At 43.0% G+C, this 20954-nt stretch overlaps 1 protein-coding gene across 7 annotated transcripts in view; it reads left to right on the top strand.

The window, feature by feature from the left end:
- BTRC (beta-transducin repeat containing E3 ubiquitin protein ligase) overlaps positions 1-20954 on the top strand; it is a 208526-nt gene that overhangs the window by 7385 nt on the left and 180187 nt on the right. Inside the window, exon 1 of one of the 7 annotated variants that reach the window (XM_062214010.1) lies at positions 14032-14090. The exons of the other annotated variants lie outside the window; for them this stretch is intronic. Coding sequence (XP_062069994.1) covers positions 14049-14090 — 42 coding nt within the window. The 5' untranslated portion in view covers positions 14032-14048. Of the gene's footprint in view, positions 1-14031; positions 14091-20954 lie in introns of those variants that run through there. 7 annotated transcript variants of the gene reach the window in all.

Here is a 20954-nt window from a genome sequence, read left to right as displayed (position 1 = left end):
CTGTGGCCTGGGAAAACAGTGGGGGATGGCCTAAGTCCTTGAGCCCCTGCACCTGTATGGGAGACCTGGAAGGGGCTCCTGGCTCCTGGCTTCAAATTGGCCCAGCTCTGGCCATTGTAGCCACATGGGGATTGAACCAGCAGATGGGAGACCTCTCTCTCTCTGCCTCTGCCTCTGCCTCTCTCTAACTCTGCCTGTCAAATAAATAAATAAATCTTAAAAAAAATTATGTTGTGTTTGCTGTGTGCTGTTCTAAATCCTTTACATATGTTGTTTCATGTAATTCTCCCAATATTCCTGTGAGGTAGATTAAGTACTACTATTATCCTCATTTTTCATTTAAGGAAAATGATTCCAGAGAGATTAAGTAAAGCTCAAAGTTACTTTCCTAGCAAGAAACCTGATGTCAAACCTGTGCAGTCTGACTTGAGAACCTCACTTACAGTACTCTTCATCCAAGAGGAGCAAGAAAATGACAGAATGGCATAAATCCTGGCTGGTCCGGGTACTGGCCAGAGTGGAAGAGTTATTGTCCAGGTTTTCATATTGGTTGCCTGACCATTCCAATTACTGATGAAATGCTGTGAGGCTTTACCGGTTATAGTGTCATTGTATCTTAGCTATTACCATTCAATAAAGAGCTGCAAAATATCAGTGGCATATAATATTTATTCTCAATGAATTTGTGAGTTTGTTGGTTATGGATGATCTAGACTTGGTTTAGTTGGATTTTTCAGGGCTTGGTTATTCACTTAGGACTGTTCGACTTGTTATTCTGGAACTCAGATGAAGATGCAAGACTTCGAATCAAAGCCCTTCTCATAGCCATAGCAAAGATACAAGAGAGCAAGCCCATGTGTTCAATGCCTTTCCATCAATGGTTGTATCACAGCTGCTAATACTCTGTTGACCAAAGCAAGTCACATGGTTAGGCTCAAAGTCAAGTAGGGGAGGGAGTAACTTGCATAATTATTACATTAATAATGATCTACCATAGCCTGGTACAGTTGAAATATAGAAGAATGGTAAGATGCTTACTGTGGTTAGCATTGAGTTTTTGGTCTCTGCTGATAGTGCCATCCTAACCAGCAGTTTCTCATTTTAGTTACTGAACAAAACCATTGATTGGATACTCCCATGTTGTGTTTTAATATGCAATTTAGTGCAGTGGATATCTTTGTATTTTGTTAGGTAGGAAAAATCATAAAGGAATAATCAGAATCTTGATTTTATTCCACAGTGATGTCCTGAAAAGTTCAGCAATACCACAGTGCTATTCTGTGTTTGGGAAGGATAAGGTTGATGTTACTCCAGTGGCATTTGGAACTGTAGTAGAATTTGTATCGAGGTCATACATATGCCCTAACAACTCTCCTGATAGCAGGTTTAGAGCTCTGCAATCCCTTCTGTGCTGTGAAATTTAAAGTTACAAATATTTTGGATATTTTGGATTCTAGGGCACTTTCAGGCTTTTACTGAGAAGTCATGGAGACAGACATCCAGCGCTGTAGCTTGTAGGTACATGTTTTTGTGGCACATATGCACATAATGCCAAACACTCAGTGAGTATGACACTAGACTGTTAATGTGTTGACTGTAAATTGTTGAATTATGGATATTATTTCAAAATATATAATGGTATTCTGAAAATGTGCTGGTAAACATATACAGAAGGCATCACTTAGGTGATTTTTTAAAAAATTTATTTATTTGAAAGGCAAAGTTAGAGGCAGAGGAAGGGGGTGTCTTCCATCCACTGGTTCACTCCCCAAATGGTTGCAATGGCCAGAGCTGCGCCAATCCGAAGCCAGGAGCCAGGAGTTTCTTCTGGGACTCCCACGCAGGAGCAGGGACCCAAGGACTTAGACCATCTTCTACTGCTTTCCCAGGCCATAGCAGAGAGCTGGATCAGAGGTGGAGCAGCCGGGACTTGAACCGGCGCCCATGTGGGATGCTGGTGCCACGGGCGGAGGCTTAGCCCACTAAGCCACAGCGCTGGCCCCTCAGTTCATTTTAAAATTATAAATTGCTATTTATAAGGAAAGTGTTAATTGATAATTTATACCATAAAACCTCTATATGTAAATCAGATTTTCTTGGAAATTTGGAGTTATATGACCCTCAATAGTACTGGAGCATTGCATTTGCCTATTAAGTAGCACTTAACAATAAAGTCTAGAAAATCAGTGGGCTGATAAAATGAAGGAAAGACCACGATAGTTGACATGTAATGGGATTTGATTAAAAAAATGATAGACTGGTCGGAAGACAATAAGTTGTCTCGATCGTTTTCCATCAGTTATATTAGAACTCCTCATTCTGCTCTCTCCCCATCCTCACTGCTGAGCCTGACTAGTCTGTGAAGAAGGAAAGAGAGCATGCATTGAGTGCGAACCATTGTGCTACATGTGCGGAAAGGACAGGATGAAGATAGAAAATTCAGTGAAACTTCAGAGCTTCACAATTTGAGACATTTATAAATATCTCCTAAGGCACAGTTTGGTAAGCGCGAAAATGGAGACATGAAGTGTCACACTAGGTGAGGGAGGGGAAATTAGTATTAGCTGGAGAGTTCTCTGGAAGCTTTGAAGAAGAAAGAAGAAAGCTTTGTGTTAGATCTTGGAGAACAGATTTTGACAGAAGTGTCTGAGGTGGACAGTTCCAGGAAGAGGTGAGTTAAGTTCCAAGAAGAGTATCTTGGGGTAAAGTCTAGATCAAGAGGTAGACAGGCACAGGTTGAGTTACAGATAAGAAGGTAGGTATGGGTTGGACATAAGATGCATAGCAGAGGGGCAGGCGCTGTGGTGTAGTGGGCTAAGCCTCCACCTGGGATGCCAGCATTCCATAATCGCACCGGTTCTAGTCCCTGCTGCTCCTCTTCCGATGGCTTTGGATCGGCTCAACTCCGGCTGTTGCAGCCATTTGGTGAGTGAACCAGTGGATACAAAACCTCTCTGACTTTCCCTCTCTCTGGCTGTAACTCTACCTCTCAAACAAATAAATAAAAAAATCTTAAAAAGAGATGCAGAGCAGACAAGAAAGAAAAGATTGGGGAAGTTTGAAGATGAAATTGCAGTGTACTTTGTTTGCACGTGTTTATGTAAGCTTTTTTTTTTAGTGGGGGTGGAGCCAAAAATCTAAAAAAGGATACAAATCATAAATATATGACTCAGTGAATTTTTAAAAAATAATTTCAGAATTTTTAAAAAAAGATTTATTTACTTACTTGAAAGTCAGAGTTACACAGAGGAGAGGCAGAGAGAGAGAGATAGAAGTCTTCCATCCAATGGTTCACTCGCCAATTGGCTGCAAAGGCTGGAGCTGAGCCAATCTGAAGCCAGAAGCAAGGAGCTTCTTCCAGGTCTTCCACGTGGGTGCAGGGGCCCAAGGACTTGGGCCATCTTCTGCTGCTATCCCAGGCCATAGGAGAGAGCTGGATTGGAAGTGGGACAGCCAGGTCTCAAACCAGCACCCATATGGGGATGCTGACACTTAAGGCCGGAGTGTTAACCCGCTGCGCCCCAGTGCCGGCCCCTGACTCAGTGAATTTTAACCAACATGCCTTACTCTTAACCAAGTCAGAAATGGAAAACTACCAGCAGTCCAGAAGTTTCCTTCATGTCCCATTTTAGTTACTTCTCTCAAGGGAAACTATTACCTTGATCTAATACCTATAGATTGATTTTACCTTTATTGATATTTAACTTCATATAAATGGAATCTTTCTATTATGTATTCTTTAGTGTCTTCTGTCTTTTGTCTTTTGTTATTTTTAGGAAGATTCATTCAGGTTGTTGTGTGAGGTATAATATGATCCTTCTTATTGCTGTACACTATTCCATTATGCAGATACACTTTAGATTACTGAGGCTTTCTGTTTTTGATGGACATTGGGTTATTTCCAGGTTTTCACTATTTGTAAATTGTGCTGTTATGAGTAATTTTTTAAAAAGATTTATTTATTTGAAAGGCAGATTTAGTTACGGAGAGAGGGAGAGACAGAGAGACAGATCCTCCATCCACTGGTTCACTACCCAAATGGCCGGGGCTAGTCCAGGCCAAAGTCAGGCTCCAGGAACTCCTGCTGCTTCTCCCATGTGGGTGCAGAGGCCCAAGCACTTGAGCTATCTTCTGCTGTCTTCCCAGGTGCATTACCAGGGAGCTGGATCTGAAACGGAGCAGCTGCGGCTTGAATTGGTGCCCACATGGGATGCTACCACTGCAGCAGCAGCCCCATGAGTAATCTAGGACATACACACCTGTGGAGAGGTGCTTAGGAGCAGTGTTGCTGGATTATAGTGTGTGAAATGTTTAGCTTCAGTACCTGAAACTTGCCTAATATTCACCTTTTTTTTTTTTTTAAAGATTTATTTATTTATTTGAAAGTCAGAGTTACACAGAGAGGAAGAGAGGCAGAGAGAGGTCTTCCATATGTTGGTTTACTCCCCAATTGGCCGCAATGGCTAGAGCTGTGCCAATCCAAAGCCAGGAGCCAGGAGTTTTTTCCAGGTCTCCCACGTGGGTGCAGGGGCCCAAGGACTTGGGCCATCTTCTGCTGCTATCCCAGGCCATAGCAGAGAGCTGGATTAGAAGAGGAGCAGCCGGGCCTTGAACCGGCGCCCATATGAGATGCTGGCACTTCAGGCCAGGGCGTTAATCCGCTGCACTGCAGCACAGGCCTCTAATTTTCACCTCCTTTAGCATTATATAGGAGTTGGCAGTTGCTGCACATTTTTTGCAACACTCAGTTGACATGGTCTCTTCCATTGTAGCCGTGGGTGAATGGTACTGTCTCCCACTGAATTTGCATTTCCTTAATGACTGCTGTAAACTAGGACCTTTTAAGGCTTATTGGCTGTTTATAGACTCCTTCTTTTGTGAACTTGGCCAATTTTCCTATCGGGTTGTATGCCTTTTTCTTTTTTTTCTTTTCTTTCTTTCTTTCTTTTTCTTTTCTTTTCTTTTTTTTTTTTTTTTTTTGACAGAGCCATAGACAGTGAGAGACAAAGACAGAGAGAAAGGTCTTCCTTCTGTTGGTTCACTCCCCAAATGGCTGCTAAGGCCAGCGCTGCACCAGTCCGAAGCCAGGAGCCAGGTACTTCTTCCTGGTCTCCCCTGTGGGTGCAGATGCCCAAACACTTGGGCCATCCTCCACTGCTCTCCCGGGCCACAGCAGAGAGCTGGACTGGAAGAGGAGCAGCTGGGACTAGAACCTGGTGCCCATATGGGATGCCGGCGCTGCAGGCGGAGGACTAACCAAGTGAGCCACGGTGCCAGCCCCTCCTTATATTTTTGAAAAATACATTCCTTCCTCAGATATGGTGTCTTAACGGAACAGAATGCTTTTTTATTTTTTAAGGGATCCATAGAAAATTTCAAAAGATACTGTGCTACCTCCACCAAGGTCCAAACATTAGCATGTATTATTCCCGTATGCCAGTATATTAAAAAAGAGTTACCACCATCAGCACCATCACTTTATTTCTTTTTTTTATTTTTTATTTATTTATTTATTTTTTTTGAAAGGCAGAGTGGACAGTGAGAGAGAGACAGAGAGAAAGGTTTTCCTTTTGCCGTTGGTTCACCCTCCAATGGCCGCCGCGGTAGGTGCGCTGCGGCCGGCGCACCGCGCTGATCCGATGGCAGGAGCCAGGTACTTATCCTGGTCTCCCATGGGGTGCAGGACCCAAGCACTTGGGCCATCCTCCACTGCACTCCCTGGCCACAGCAGAGAGCTGGCCTGGAAGAGGGGCAACCGGGACAGGATCGGTGCCCCGACCGGGACTAGAACCCGGTGTGCCGGCGCCGCAAGGCGGAGGATTAGCCTAGTGAGCCGCGGCGCCGGCCAGCACCATCACTTTAAAAGAAAGAGTACTTTAATGCCAAAAAGGTAGAAAGGACATGACTTCAGAATAAAGGAAATTCTAAGGATGGCAAAGGGAAATTAAGGTAGGAGGTAGAATTTAGGTTCCAATCAACTAAAAAAATTTTTAGAGAGATTATCTGGATTGGGTTCGATTTAGTCACAAGAGTCCCTAAATGTGTCCAAAGGAGGGAGAAAAGGTCAGTGATGCCATGTGAGAATTCAACCCATTGTTGGCTTTGAAGATGAGGCAGAGAGGAGGTGTGAGCAGCCTCCAGGATGGAACTCAGCCCCATGACAACCCTGATTTTTTAGCTCAGGGAGACTCATTTCAGACTAAAATTTTATAGAACTATAAAATTATAAGTTTATGTTATTTTAAGATAACATATGATCATTTACTATAGAGTAAATATAGAGTCTCAGTAGAGTCTCAATAGAACAGTTACTTTAATTGAGTATATGTGTATGACTTGATAAGTAAATATATTCACTAGCCTTATTTTTTTTTTTCACATTTTGCCACAGATCCATAAAAATTCCTTGATAGACTGATGCTGGTCTGTAAATTACTGTGTGGTAACTACCAGTGCAGCTCTTTCTCTCTCTCTCTCTCTCTCAGATTTATTTGAAAGGCACAGTTAGAGATCCTTTATCTGCTGGTTCATTCCCCAAATAGCCACAGCGGCTAGGGCTGGGCCAGGCTGAAGTCAATAGCCTGGAACTCCATCCAGGTGTCCCATGAGGGTGGCAGGGGCACAAGTACTCGGGCCATGTTCTGCTGCTTTCCCAGACACATTAGCAGGGAACTAGATCAGAAGTGGAACATCCAGGACTTGAACCGGTTCTCGTATTGGATGCCAGTATCACAGGTAGCGGCAGCTTAACCTGTTGTGTCATAACACTGGCCAAATAAATTTGAAAAAAGAAATTTGGAAATTAACATTGATATAGTACAAATACAGATGTAATCCTCAAACTTCCTTCAAATGTTGCCAGTTGTTCCAAAGATTGATTTATTTGAAAAATTTATTTGGGGTTGGGTAGGGGGCCAAGAAACACAGAGATCTTCCATCTTTTGGTTCACTCCCCAGATGGCCTCAACAGCTGAAGCCTGACCAGGCCAAAGCCAGGAGCCTGAAATTCCATCTGCGTGGCAGGGTCTCAAGTATTTGGATCAATTTCCACTGCCTTCCCAGGCTCATTAGCATGGAGCTGGATTAGAAGCAGAGCAGCTGGGATTCAAGCTGGGCACTCATCTATGGGATGGGATGCTGGCACTATAGATGACAGCTTACCCACTGGGCCACAACACTGACCCCTTCAGAGATGTTATAACCAAAGGTGGATGCTGTGGTGTAGTGGGTAAAGCTGTTGCCTGCAATGCCAGCATCCCGTATGGGATTTTTTTTTTTCTGTTTGCAATTAATACATGTATTTTTTAAAGATTTATTTTATTTATTTGAAAGAGTTACAGAGAGTTAGAGACAGAGAGAGAGGTCTTCCGTCCGCTGGTTCACTCCTCAGATGGCCGCAGTGGTCAGAGCTGAGTTGATCCAAAGCCAGGAACCAGGAGCTTCTTCCAGGTCTCCTACATGGGTGCAGGGGCCCAAGGACTTGGGCCACATTCTGCTTTCCCAGGCCATAGCAGAGAGCTGGATCAGGAGCTGGGTTGGAAGAGGAGCAGCCAGGACTAGAACCGGTGCTCATATGGGATGCCAGCACTTCAGACCAGGGCTTTAACCTGCTGTGCCACAGCACCAGCCCCAATTAATACATATTTTAGGGGAAGGTACTTTGAAGGTATTCTTCATCAGATCTTCAATGTATAACAGAGTGAGTTTATGAATTTCTGTTTTATCTGATGGATTATATCTAATTTTATCATCAACATTATTATGCTTAAATTGTTCCCTTTTTTGGCCAGTGAGAGCAATTTCAAACTGCTTTCTTTACTTTTTTACTTATTCCCATCATTCTTTGATCATTTTGGAGTGCTTTCAAATGGTTTCCTCTGCCTTTTTTTTTTTTTTTTTTAATTTAAAGATTTAGTTGAAAGAGTGACAGAGAGGGAGATTGATCTTCATCTACTAGCTCACCCCCCTAAACGTCTGCAACAGTCGGAACTGGGCTAGGCTGAAACCAGGAGCCAGGACTCCATTTGGTTCTCTTATGTGGGTGTCAGTAATACAAGTCCTTAGGCCACCATCTGCTGCCTGCCAGGCATGTTAGCAGGAGGCTGAAGCTGAAGTGTGGAGTAGGAGGTGCTGGGACCAGGCACTCTGGATATGCAATGCCAGCATCTCAAGCTGTGGCTTAACTCTCTGCACCACAATGCCCACCCTACTTCCGCTTTCTGATTTGCTCCCACTATTATTATTATTATTTTTTGGATAGGCAGGGTTAGACAGTGAGAGAGAGAGAGAAAGGCCTTCCTTTTGTCATTGGTTCACCCCCCAATGCCCGCTGCGGCTGGCGCGCTGTGCTGATCCGAAGCCAGGAGCCAGGTACTTCCTCCTGGTCTCCCATGCGGGTGCAGGGCCCAAGCACTTGGGCCATCCTCCACCACACTCCCGGGCCACAGCAGAGAGCTGGATAGGAAGAGGAGCGACCGGGACAGAATCTGGTGCCCCTACCAGGACTAGAACCCGGTGTGCCGGCGCTGCAGGCGGAGGATTAGCCTATTGAGCCGCGGTGCTGGCCCACCATATTCTTTTAACTACTATTTTTAATAACAGTTCTTGATATCTGATAGCATATGCCCCTCAGCTTTTTTCTCATCAAGATTACATTGGCTATTCTTCGCCCTTTGCATGTTCATAATTATATTAGAATCAGCTTGTCAGTTTTTACAGAATATCCTACCATTATTTTTATTGGAATTGAATTGAATCTGTATATAAATTTGGGGAGAACTGAGCTCTTAATACCATTGAGTTTTACAGTCACAAAAAATGTTGTGTCTTTCCATTTATTTTGGCCTTCAGTGCCGCTTTGTAGAGGTTTCTGTGATTCTTTTGTTAGACTTGTTCCTAAGTATTTGATGCTGGGTGAAGAATTTAATTCTCTCTTTGTTGTTGATAGTGGAGAGGTTTTTAATGTGAGGTCGATGGCCTCCACACACAGTGTAAGCACATGAGGTACTTTTTTCTGAGAGGTCTGTAATTTGAATCTGATTCAAAGGATGGCAATAACAACAAAGAAGATTAGAGACCACCTTAGTGCTTTGACTTAAAGTGGTTGAGATTAGGGTGAGAGAACAGACAGGCAGGAGGCCACTTAAAGGCTATACAAGATTACTTCAGAAAATTCACGGAAAATGGAAATAAAAGATAAATTTATTTCAGTACAAAATAATTTTGAAATCCATGTATATGAGGGGTCTTCAAAAAGTATAGAAAATCCATTTTATGAAAACAATGATTTTTAATTTTTTACAAAATTACCTTGTTCACTATCTTATTTACTTATTTGAGAGAGAGAGAAAGACTTGAGACAGACTGAGATTTTCCATACACTCTGGTTCACACTCCAGATGCCTGCAACAGTCCTGGCTGGGCCATGTTGAAGCCAAGAGCCTGGAATTCCATCTGGATCTCCCCTGTGGATAGCAGGAACACACCACCTGTTGCCTTCCAGGATAATATAGATCCCAGGTATTCTAATAAGGGATGTAGGCATCCCAGGCTGTGCCAAATACTCCTATCTTTTGTGGCTTTTAATAAACTGAGGAGATATGGCCGGCGCCGTGGCTTAACAGGCTAATCCTCCACCTTGCGGCGCCAGCACACTGGGTTCTAGTCCCGATTGGGGCGCCGGATTCTGTCCCGGTTGCCCCTCTTCCAAGCCAGCTCTCTGCTATGGCCCGGGAAGGCAGTGGACGATGGCCCAAGTCTTTGGGCCCTGCAACCGCATGGGAGACCAGGAGAAGCACCTGGCTCCTGGCTTCGGATCAGCAAGATGCGCTGGCCGCAGCGGCCATTGGAGGGTGGACCAACGGCAAAAAGGAAGACCTTTCTCTCTATCTCTCTCCCTCACTATCCACTCTGCCTGTCAAAAAAATAAAATAAAATAAAAATAAACTGAGGAGATAGGCAAATTAAAAATAATGTAGTCTATCCTATAATTATTTTAATAAAGCAAAAATCTTTAAAAAACCAAACAAAGCAAATCCATGGTATGATTTTGAGTAACATGCTTATTAAGGGAAATAATTTAGATAGAGGCATTGAACACTTTTCCTTGAACAATGCTCCTATATTTGTTTGGTCTCTTTTACTTCTCTTCCTTATTTGTAAATCATCTCAAGCAGTAGTCTGTATTATAAGAAATAAAACTAAATGACTGGGGCCCGGCGCTGTGCTGTAGTAGGTAAAGGCACCACCGCAGTGCTGGCATCCATATTGGTGCTGGTTCGAGTCCCGGCTGCTCCACTTCTGATCCAGCTCTCTGCTATGGCCTGGGAAACAGTGGAAGATGGCCCAAGTGCTTGGGCCCCTGCAACCGCGTGGGAGACAGGGCAGAAGCTCCCAGCTCCTGTCTCTGGATCAGCCCAGCTCTTGCTGTTGCGGCCGTTTGGGGACTGAACCAGTGGATAGAAGATCTCTCTCTCTCTCTCTCTCTCTCTCTCTCTCTGCCTTTGGCTCTCTGTAACTCTGCCTTTCAAGTAAATAAATAAATCTTTTAAAACAATAAATGATTGCTAATTAAATGTTTAGTATTTATTTTAGTTGGTTATTAGCTTGAGGGTTAAATTTGTTTAATGAGTGAATGTGGAAGAATTATGCTTTTTATGTTTTGAATGCATGCTTGTAGACCATTGATGTTATTCCCATTTTATTTTTTTAAGGATTTTAAAAAATTTATATGAAAGGCAGAGTAAAAGAATGGGAGGGAGGGAGAGAGAGAGAGAATGAGAGAGAATTCTTCAATCTGTTGGTTCATTCTCCAAGTGGCTGCATTGGCTGGGGCTGGGCCAGGCCACAGCCAGTAGCCTGTAACTTCGTCTGGGTCTCCCATGTGGGTGCAGGGGCCATCTTCTACTACTTTCCCAGGTGCATTAATAGGGAGCTGGATAGGAAGTGGAGCAGCTGGCACTTGAGCTGACACTGATAAGGGATGCTGGCATTGCAGGTGGTGGATTAACCTGCTGCACAATGCCAGCTCCTCATTCTCATTTTATAAAGTAGAAACATAATTTCCTTCTTTTTAAGATTGCAGAGTTTTATAGTTATTGAATCGTTGTTTTCATGGTATCAATCATATTAATACTTTCTTTTTGTAAAATTTTTATTTATTTAAAAAGTAGAGTGACGGAGATCTTCCATCTGCTGGTTCACTCCACAGATGTCTGCTGAAGCAGCCATGGCTGGGTCAGGCCGAAGCCAGGAGCCAGGAACTCCTGTTTAGTTTACGCACATGGTGGCAGCATTATTGCGAAGCTGGATTGGAAGCAGAGCAACCAGGATTTGAACCTGAAATTCTGGTACCACAAGTGGTGCCTTAACCCATTATGCACAACACAGGCTTCCCTGTCACTGCTTTCCTTTTATGCCAGATTCTCAGTTAGGAAATAGCCTCCGGATTATGACTTGTTTCCATGGGAAAATATAGTCCACTTGAAAGTAGTTTCTGTTAATACATTATTATTATTATTATTTTTTTGACAGGTAGAGTGGACAGTGAGAGAGAGAGAGAGACAGAGAGAAAGGTCTTTCTTTGCCGTTGGTTCACCCTCCAATGGCCGGTGCACTGCAGCTGGTGCACCACGCTGATCCTATGGCAGGAGCCAGGTGCTTCTCCTGGTCTCCCATGGGGTGCAGGGCCCAAGCACTTGGGCCATCCTCCACTGCACTCCCAGCAGAGAGCTGGCCTGGAAGAGGGGCAACCGGGACAGAATCCAGTACCCCAACCAGGACTAGAACCTGGTGTGCCGGCGCAGCTAGGCGGAGGATTAGCCTATTGAGCCGCGGCGCCGGCCCCTGTTAATACATTCTTTAAAAAGATTTTATTTATTTGAGAGGTAGAGTTATAGACAGAGAGAGTGAGAAGCAACCACTGGAGCTGAAGCCAGGAGCTTCTTCCGTGGGTGCAGGGGCCCAAGCACTTGGGCCATCTTGTACTGCTTTCCCAGGCCATAGCAGAGAGCTGGATCGGAAGAGGAGCAGCCGGGACACAAACTGGTGCCCATGTGGGATGCTGGCGCTACCGGAGGAAGCTTAGCTTTCTGTGCCTCAGCATCCACCCCCTCTGTTAGTACATTGTTGTGGAAATAGGCTAGCACATGGTGATGCAGGTTCAGTGTTGTGTAATTTGGAAAAGGTAACGAAAGTAGAACATGGATGCATCTGTTTTTCAAGTTGCAGTTAATTATAATGACAGCTGAAAAGTTCTGCTTTAGTTTCTCTTAGGTTGTTGCCTGACATTTACAAATTTTAGGTGGATTTGAATGAAAAACAGTTTTGAAAGTTAGCCAAGGGGCTAGTGCTTGGTGTAGTGGGTAAAGCCATCACCTGCGGTGCCAACATCCCCATTGGGGCTGTTTGGGGAGTGAACCAGCAGATGGAAGATCTCTCTCGGTGTCTCTCTCTTGTAACTCTGCCTTTCAAAAATATATATATATATATATATATATATATATATTTTTTGAAATGTTAGTCAAATTTTTTAAGGATTTATTTATTTATTTGGAAGTCAGAGTTACAGAGAATGGGGGAGGAGGTCTTCCATCTGCTGGTTCACTCCCCAATTGGCTGCAATGGCTGGAGCTGTGCCGATCTGAAGCCAGGAGCCAGGAGCTTCTTCCAGGTCTCCCACGTGGGTGCAGGGCCCAAGAACTTGGGCCATCTTCTACTTTCTGAGGCCACAGCAGAGAGCTGGATTGGAAGTGTAGCAACTGGAACTTGAACTGGTGCCCATATGGAATGCCGGCACTGCAGGTAATTTACCCCCTACACTACAATGCCAGGCCCCAGTCAAATGTTAATTCAAAAGAATTCTACCTCATGGAATCGTGTTGTTTATTTGAAAGGCAGAGTTACAGAGAGGCAGAGAGAGAGAGAGAGTGAGATCTTCCAACCACTGGTTCACTCTCAGAGACAGAGAGAGAGAGGGAGGGAGAAGTCTTCCATCCTCTGGTTCGCTCTCCAATTGGCCGCAACTGCTAGAGCTGGGCCAATCCGCAGCCAGGAGCTTCTTCCAGGTCTCCCACATGGGTGCAGGGGCCCAAACGCTTGGGCCATCCTCTGCTGCTTTCCCAGACAATAGCAGAGAGCTGGATCGGAAGTGGAACAGGTGGAACTCGAACTGGCACCCATATGGCATCCTGGCACTGCAAGTGGCGGCTCTACCTGCTGTGTCACAGTGCCAGCCCCTACCAGCATCTCTATTGAAGGCATTCATGTTAACAAGAATTAGAAATGAGGTTTATCTCATCTGGACCTGTCTTCTTTCAATGTATCTTTAAAATGTAGGTACAGTACATAAGTTTTCATATTATAAGATCAACTGAGACTTTGATTTAAATATTGTATAAACTATACAATGGAAGTTTGCATAAGATACTACATACTTTTTTTTTTCCAAAGAAGCTTCTTTAAATGGTTCTGTTAAGTGTAGGAATGTTCTGATGATTATCTTTTTAATTAAAATGAGAAATCTTTGTTTAAAGTGGCATTCTTTTTTTACGGCCTGTTACAGTCTCTGTAACAATCATTTCTTAAGTCTGAACGTTTTATTTCCAGGAATCCATTTATATAAAACCATGTTTAGACTTAATTAAGGAACGATTCTTACAAAGCTTGTAAATAGCCAGGAAAAAAGGGACTGAAAATAAAACTGACATTCACATTTAACAAAATGATTGTTACAAGGTATGTAATAAGCTATAAAAATACAATAAAGCCCTTTTTATAAGAGTTCATATTTTTTGATCCTTGTTTTCAAAGGTATTTAAGAAAAATATCAAAGCTTTGTAAAGTGACATCTGTTTTGCTGAATGGACTAGCGATAACTTCTTTTGTTTATAGCTGACAATACAAGAGTTCTACCTGTCTTATTAGTATGCTTTCTTTGAAATACCTTGAAATCAGTTTAGATTAGTATATAAACTTCACATATTGCCATAATGAAAAAAAGACCTGGTTTTCTGGTTCTGTGTTCTAGAAGTCCTAGGAGGTTAGGCAACATGATTAACTTGAGTATGATTTTCCTCATCTGGAAAGCAAAGGTAATAATGCCTACTTTTGTACTTAAAAGAGCTGTGTGAAGACTGAGTGAAGTTGTAAGTAGTGAAGATATTTTATAAATTCTAAAGCACATGTTATGTTTCTCTCAAAGGTAAACTACGTTGACCTCTTTTTTCAAGATTTTTAAATTTGAAAGGCAGTGTTACAGAGAGAGGAGAGAGATCTTCTGTCTGTTGATTCAGCCCCCAAATGGTCGCACCAGTTGGGACTGGGCCAGGCTGAAGCTAGAAGTCTGGAACTTACTGGATTCTCTCACTTTGATGGGAGGGGCCCAAGCACTTGAGCCATCTTCTGCTGCCTTTCTTGGTATATTAGCAGGGAGTTGGATTGAAAGTGGAGCAGCTGGGACTCGAAACGGCACTTACACTGAAGGCTGTGGCTTAACCTGTTGTGCCATATCTCTGGCCCCCAAGTCTGAGGCAGTTTTACAGAATGTCCTTTATTTGGATTTGTCTCATTGTTTCTCCATAATTACTTTTAGGTTAAAAAATATTTGATCGTTTAGTGGGTGTTGTGGTGGAGTGGTTTGGGCCACCACGTGGGATACCTGTATCCTGTCCAATTTCCTGTTTATGTGCCTGGGAGGCAGCAGATGATGGCTGAATTAATGAAATTCTTCTTTTTTTTTTTTTTTAAATTTTTATTGACAGGCAGAGTGGATAGTGAGAGAGAGACAGAGAGAAAGGTCCTCCTTTTTGCCGTTGGTTCACCCTCCAATGCCGCTGCGGCCAGCGCATCGCGCTGATCCGAAGCCAGGAGCCAGGTGCTTCTCCTGGTCTCCCATGCGGGTGCAGGGCCCAAGGACTTGGGCCATCGTCCACTGCCTTCCCGGGCCATAGCAGAGAGCTGGCCTGGAAGAGGAGCAACCGGGATAGAATCCGGTGCCCCGACCGGGACTAGAATCCGGTGTGCCGGCGCCGCAAGGCGGAGGATTAGCCTGTTAAGCCAAGGCGCTGGCCTGAATTAATGAAATTCTTGGCACCCATATGGGAGACCCTGGCCTATCCCCTTCTGTTGCAGGCATTTGGAAAGTGAATCAGTGGATGAAGATCTCTTTCTGCCATTCTGCATTTCAAATACATTTTTTTTTTAAAAGACATTTCTTTATTTGAAAGGCAGAGTTAGAGAAAGAGAGAGAACACACTATCTTCAACCTGCTGGTTCACTTCCCAAACTGCTGCAATGGCAGGAGCTGGGCTGATGTGAAGCCAGGATCCGGGAGCTTCTTTGAGGTCTCCCACGTGGTTGTAGGGGTCCAAGCACTTACGCCATCTTATGCTGCTTTCCCAGACACAGTAGCAGGGAGTTGGATTGGAAGTGGAGCAGCTGGGACTCAAACCAGCAGCCATATAAGAGGCTGGCACTGCACTTGGCAGCCTTGCCTGCTACACCACAGTGCTAGCAACAAATAAATCTTTTATAAAGTTTTTGGCAGGAATAAAATATATGTTGTGATTTCTTTTTCAGTATCTTCTATCAGAAAGATGCGTGATGTCTGTTTCATTGTTGGTGATAATAAATTTGATCATTTTATTAAGGTTATATTCATCAGTTTCTCCATTGTACAGATAGTCAAAGACAAAATTGCAAAAAATTTAAAGATCCTAATTGGCTTTAATTTCTAATTATAGAATTGTTCCAATAAGTGAGCAGAGGAAGTTGGCTTTATAGATAGAAAAAGGCTGAGGATAACACAAATGGGAATAAAAGTGATTGGTTGTTTCAAAGTTCCTTTTTTATGGAATTAAAACAGAGGGAATGTCCTAATCTTGCCAGCACATACAAACTAGATTTCTTTTAATTGTGAATCTGCTGTTTATTTTTAAAATCTGCTTCATTTAAGAGTTCAGCTTGATTACCTGTCTCTTAGCATGATGATTCCATTCTGGTTAGACTTGGGGCTGAGTGCCAGAGGCTAGTCTGAAATGGTAGTCTCCAATTTTATTTAACAGTATATTTGTAATTAATGTTTAGTGGCATGAACTTAGAGACTGTGCAAATATCTTGTTTCCCAACATTATTTTGCACAATAGTTTCAGTATCCATGGATGATCCTTCTGTCATCAGCCCATTTACTTTTAGGTAGTTCTATTTTTTCCTTTCTCCTTGACTTTCAAATGGCAGTTCTCTATTTTTAGAAGACATTGGGTGGATTTTATCTTTATTTTGTTTTTGAACTTAGACAATTAAAAATTGCCTTTTATAATATATTTTGCAAGTCATATGCTTTATAATTTTTTTGAAGATTTGTTTATTTATTTGAAAGGCAGAGTTAAAGAGAGGCAGAGGCAGAGGGAGATCTTCCATCCATTGGTTCACTTCCCAAAGGGCTTGGTTCACTTCCCAAAGGGCCGCCATGGCCGGAGCTGCACCAGTCCGAAGCCAGGAGCCGGGAGCTTCTTCCAGGTCTCCCACAAGGGTGCAGGAGTCCAAGGATTTGGGCCATCTTACGTTGCTTTCCTTGACCATAGTAGAGAGCTGGATTAGAAGTGGAGCAGCCAGGACTTGAACTGGCACCCATATGGGATGCTGGCACTGCAGGTGGCAGCCTTACCCCACTATACCACCACCCCTGTTCTTTATAATTTTATATTTCATGAAAAATACTGCTAAAACTATTTAAATAATTGGATTGTTTTCTTTAAATAGTTGTTTTTATTATTATTAAAGAAAGGCAGAGAGATTGGCCAGGCCAATCCCAGGAGCTGGGAACTCAATCCATATGTTTGGCAGGGACCCAAGCACTTAAGCCATCGACTACTGCCTTCCAGGGTGAACATTAGCAGGAAGCTGAATGGTGACTGGAGCCATGACTCCAACCCAGGCATTTTGATGAGATATCAGCGTCCCAAGTGTGCAGATTAACAGTTGTGCTAAATGCCTGTCCTCTAGTTGAGTTAATTTTAGAACCTGGTGTACCAACAAAATACATCTGAATTGCCCAGAGTGGGGACAGGTGTAGTTAAGATGCCAGCATTTCACTTCAGAATACCTGGTTTGATAATTGGCTCTGGCTCGACTCTGGCTTCCTGCTAATGCAGACCCTGTGAAGCAGCAGTGATGGCTCGAGTAGGTTTGCTTTCTCTGGTAGATAGGAGAGTACTGTGGATATGCTCTTAGTAGAGTGGAGTAAGTTACAGTTTGTGTTAGTGAGTTTTGATAAATGTTGGGAAAAATATTGCCAGTTGGCTAGTTACTGAGAAAAATCACATTATCCCAGTTAATCCAAAATTGGCTTTGTTGTAATGAAAGTGATTATAGATTATTTTAAACTATATTGACACATTCATATTTATTGACTTTAATTCGCTCATTGGCACACTGATCTTTTAGTTTTGGCTCAGTCAGGTATTGATAGTGGTCAGTTTCGGCTTTCAGTACTTAAGTGATCTCTGCATACATTTAGCAACTTGGTTCTTCTAAGTTTGAAATTAGTAAAGCAAGTGGCAAATTTGTCATGTCATAGAGAGATTTCAGCTTCACAGAAGTTGGCTGCTCAGCCTTCCTCCCTTGTTTCTCCTGTGAGAAAGACTAGAAACAGCAGGGAGAAGAGGATGACCTTCATATTTGCTTACACTAAATCACAGTCTTGAAGCAGCAATTTCTGTTTGAATAAAAAGTTTAATTTCACAGTTTGATTAGTGCTAGTACGTGCAGGTGGATATTCATGTTATACAGCTAAAGCAGTCTGCCTTTGCAAATTGCTTGCCAGTCAGAACTATTATTTCTTAGTAGTAGTTGTAGTAAATTATAGTTCTTGCTAGTCATTTTGTGTTTTGTGTATTTTCTTTTTTTTTTTTTTTTAATTTTTTGGCAGGCAGAGTGGACAGTGAGAGAGAGAGAGAGAGAGAGAGAGAGAGAGAAAGGTCTTCCTTTTTGCTGTTGGTTCACCCTCCAATGGCTGCCGCGGCCGGTGCACTGCGGCCGGCGCACCGCGCTAATCCGATGGCAGGAGCCAGGTGCTTCTCCTGGTCTCCCGTGGGGTGCAGGGCCCAAGCACTTGGGCCATCCTCCACTGCACTCCCTGGCCACAACAGAGAGCTGGCCTGGAAGAGGGGCAACCGGGACAGAATCCGGTGCCCCGACCGGGACTAGAACCCAGTGTGCCGGCGCCGCAAGGCGGAGGATTAGCCTAGTAAGCCGCGGCACCGGCCTTGTGTATTTTCTTAAAGTGTATATTGATGAGATAAGATTGGGAATCAGTCACCAAATTTTGGAAAGAGTAGGAGTTGACAGCTTTTTTCAAAGGCTCATGGATTGAAGAATTTGGAATAACAGTACCAGTTAATTAGTAAAAAAAAAAAAAGAGTGAGATTTTGGTTTCAATTGATTTGAAAATGTACTCAGAACTTAGACTGGTTCTTCATGAAAAAATACCTAAAAAGGAATCCTCTTTCTTACTGAGAAATAGAATATATTGTAGTTAAAATTGGGAATGTTTAGAGAAGCCTCAAAAGCAGGTAAGTAAACTGAGGACAAAACACAGAAGATTTTGAAATTGGAGGGAACTGTTGAATTTGAATTTTTAATTGTTAATTTTTTTTTTTTAAGATGTATTTATTTGAAAAAGTTACAGAGAGAGAGAGAGAGCGAGCGAGCGCCCATTTGCTGGTTCACTTCCCAGATGGTTGCAATGGTCTATGCTGGCCCAGGCCCACGGTCAGGAGTCTGGAACTTCATCCAGTTCTCCCACATAGGCTCCACACTGAGACTTACAGGATGCTGGCATCATAGGCAGCAGCTTAACCCATTGTGCCATAATGTTAGTCCCAAAGCCATGGAGCTTCAAAGTTTATTTTAAATTGAGACTTTTATTGAACTTTGATGACGGGTAAATGTATTGAATTAGAGGGAATCAAAGTTCTGTTTCCTTAAAGTTTGTAAGTTATTTGCTTTTTAAGTTTTTAAATTTATGTTTATCTGAAAGAGGGGTGCAGAGTTAAGGAAAGGAGAGAGAGAGACACACACATTTTCTGTCTGCCGGTTCACTCCCCAAATGCCTGCAACAGTTCAGCCTGGGTTAGGCTGAAGCCAGGAGCCAGGAATTCCATCTGAGGCTCCCATGTGGGTGGCAGGGACTCAAGTATTCGAGTCGTTGATTGTCTGTTGCCTCCAAGCATTGGCAGGAAGCTGGATCTGAAGCAGAGCCATGATTCAAGCCCACACATTCCAAAATGGGATGTAGACATCCAAAATGGTGCCTTAACTGCTTTACTGAATGCCTGCCAAAGTCGTTTGTTTGTTTATATCAAAATGATACTAAATTTGTGTGGAGCCATAAACTTTTTTTAAAGATTTATTTATTCATTTTAAAGTCATAGTTACATGGAGAGAGAAGGAGAGGCAGAAAGAGAGAGGTGTCATCCATCCTCTGGTTCACTCCTCAGTTGGCTGCAACGGCCAGAGCTACACCGATTAGGAGCCAGGAGCTTCCTCTGGGTCTCCCCTGAAGGTGCAGGGGCCCAAGGACTTGGTCCATCTTCTACTATCCCAGGCCATAGCAGAGAGCTGGATCAGAAGTGGAGCAGCAGGACTTGAACTGGTGCCCTGCAGGCAGCGGCTTTACCCAGTGTGCCACAGAGCCAGCCCCTAGGGGATCATAGACTTTTAAGAGTCTAGTAGGATCATCTAATTTAAGGCTTCTTAACTATTTTTGGTTATAGACTTCACTGAAAATCTTTTGTATGCCAAAGGATCATCTCCCCAAACATGTGCAATACATACATTTGGTACACAAGTTCAAGAGGTTCCAAGATCCCTCAATCCTATCCATGAACCTTAGGTGCATAATGCATTTTTTTTTTTTTATTTAAAAGCCTTTGTTGTTGGTAACTACCACTTCAACATAGTTAAGACTGTTCATTTTAAGATGTCATTTTGAGAAGCTAATGAAATGTTGAGTACGTTGTTCAGTAGTGTCAGAAAAAATGGTACAGAATGATGTGACTAGTGATTGCCAAAAATCCTACTGGAGGGGCTGGCATTGAGGCTTAGCAGGTAAAGCCGCTGCCTGTGATGCTGGCATCTCATATGGTATTCTTCTAGTTAACTCATTCAAGAAAGAGTATTTTGTCATCATTTTAGATCAGTAGTACACTTTAACCAAAAGACTTCATTTGGATTTTATCATATGCATTCCACAAGCCACTGGGAAAAACAGTTTAAAAATTAAAAAAAAAAAATTTGTATTTTCATTTTATTTGATAGACCAGAAATCTCAGTCTGCTGGTTCACTTCCCAAATGCCTATGATAGCCTGGGCTGGACCAGGCCAAGGCCAGGAGCTGGGAAAGTCCAGGCCTTCCATGGGGATGGTAGGGGACCCAGGTACCTGAGCTATCATCTGCTGTCTACCAGGTGCACGTTAGCAGGAAGCTGGAATGGGGAGTGGAACCAGGACTCAAACCCAGGCACTCAGTATAGGATGCAGGTGTCCCAAGTGGCACCTTAACTACTATACCAAACACTTGCCCTGGAAAAAGTTTTTATGGGGTATCAAATTATCATGGAATACTCCTTTTTTGAAAAATGAGCAAGTGGAGAACCAGAGACTGTGTGAGTTGTTTGTTCAAGGTCACAATTGATAATAGCCCAGATTTCCCAAGTCCAAGCCTAGTTGGTGGTGTTCTGATTTTCTTTGTTTTATTTGTTTTTGAGCTTGTGTTTTCTTCTACTAGATATGATTGATGAGAGAATGTAGGTGTGTGTGTGTGTGTGTATGTGTATTTCTGTACTTTGTTTAAAAAAGCCTCCACTACTCTAAGGTCATGAAAATACTCTCATATTTTCTACCAGAAGCTTTATAGTTTTACCTTTCACTTGTAGAATTTTAGTCTCGCTAGCATT

Source organism: Lepus europaeus, chromosome 17, assembly GCF_033115175.1.
Source record: "Lepus europaeus isolate LE1 chromosome 17, mLepTim1.pri, whole genome shotgun sequence".
Lineage (NCBI taxonomy): Eukaryota > Metazoa > Chordata > Mammalia > Lagomorpha > Leporidae > Lepus > Lepus europaeus.
Note: the sequence above shows the minus strand (reverse complement) of the source record. Positions and strands in the feature narration are given on the sequence as shown.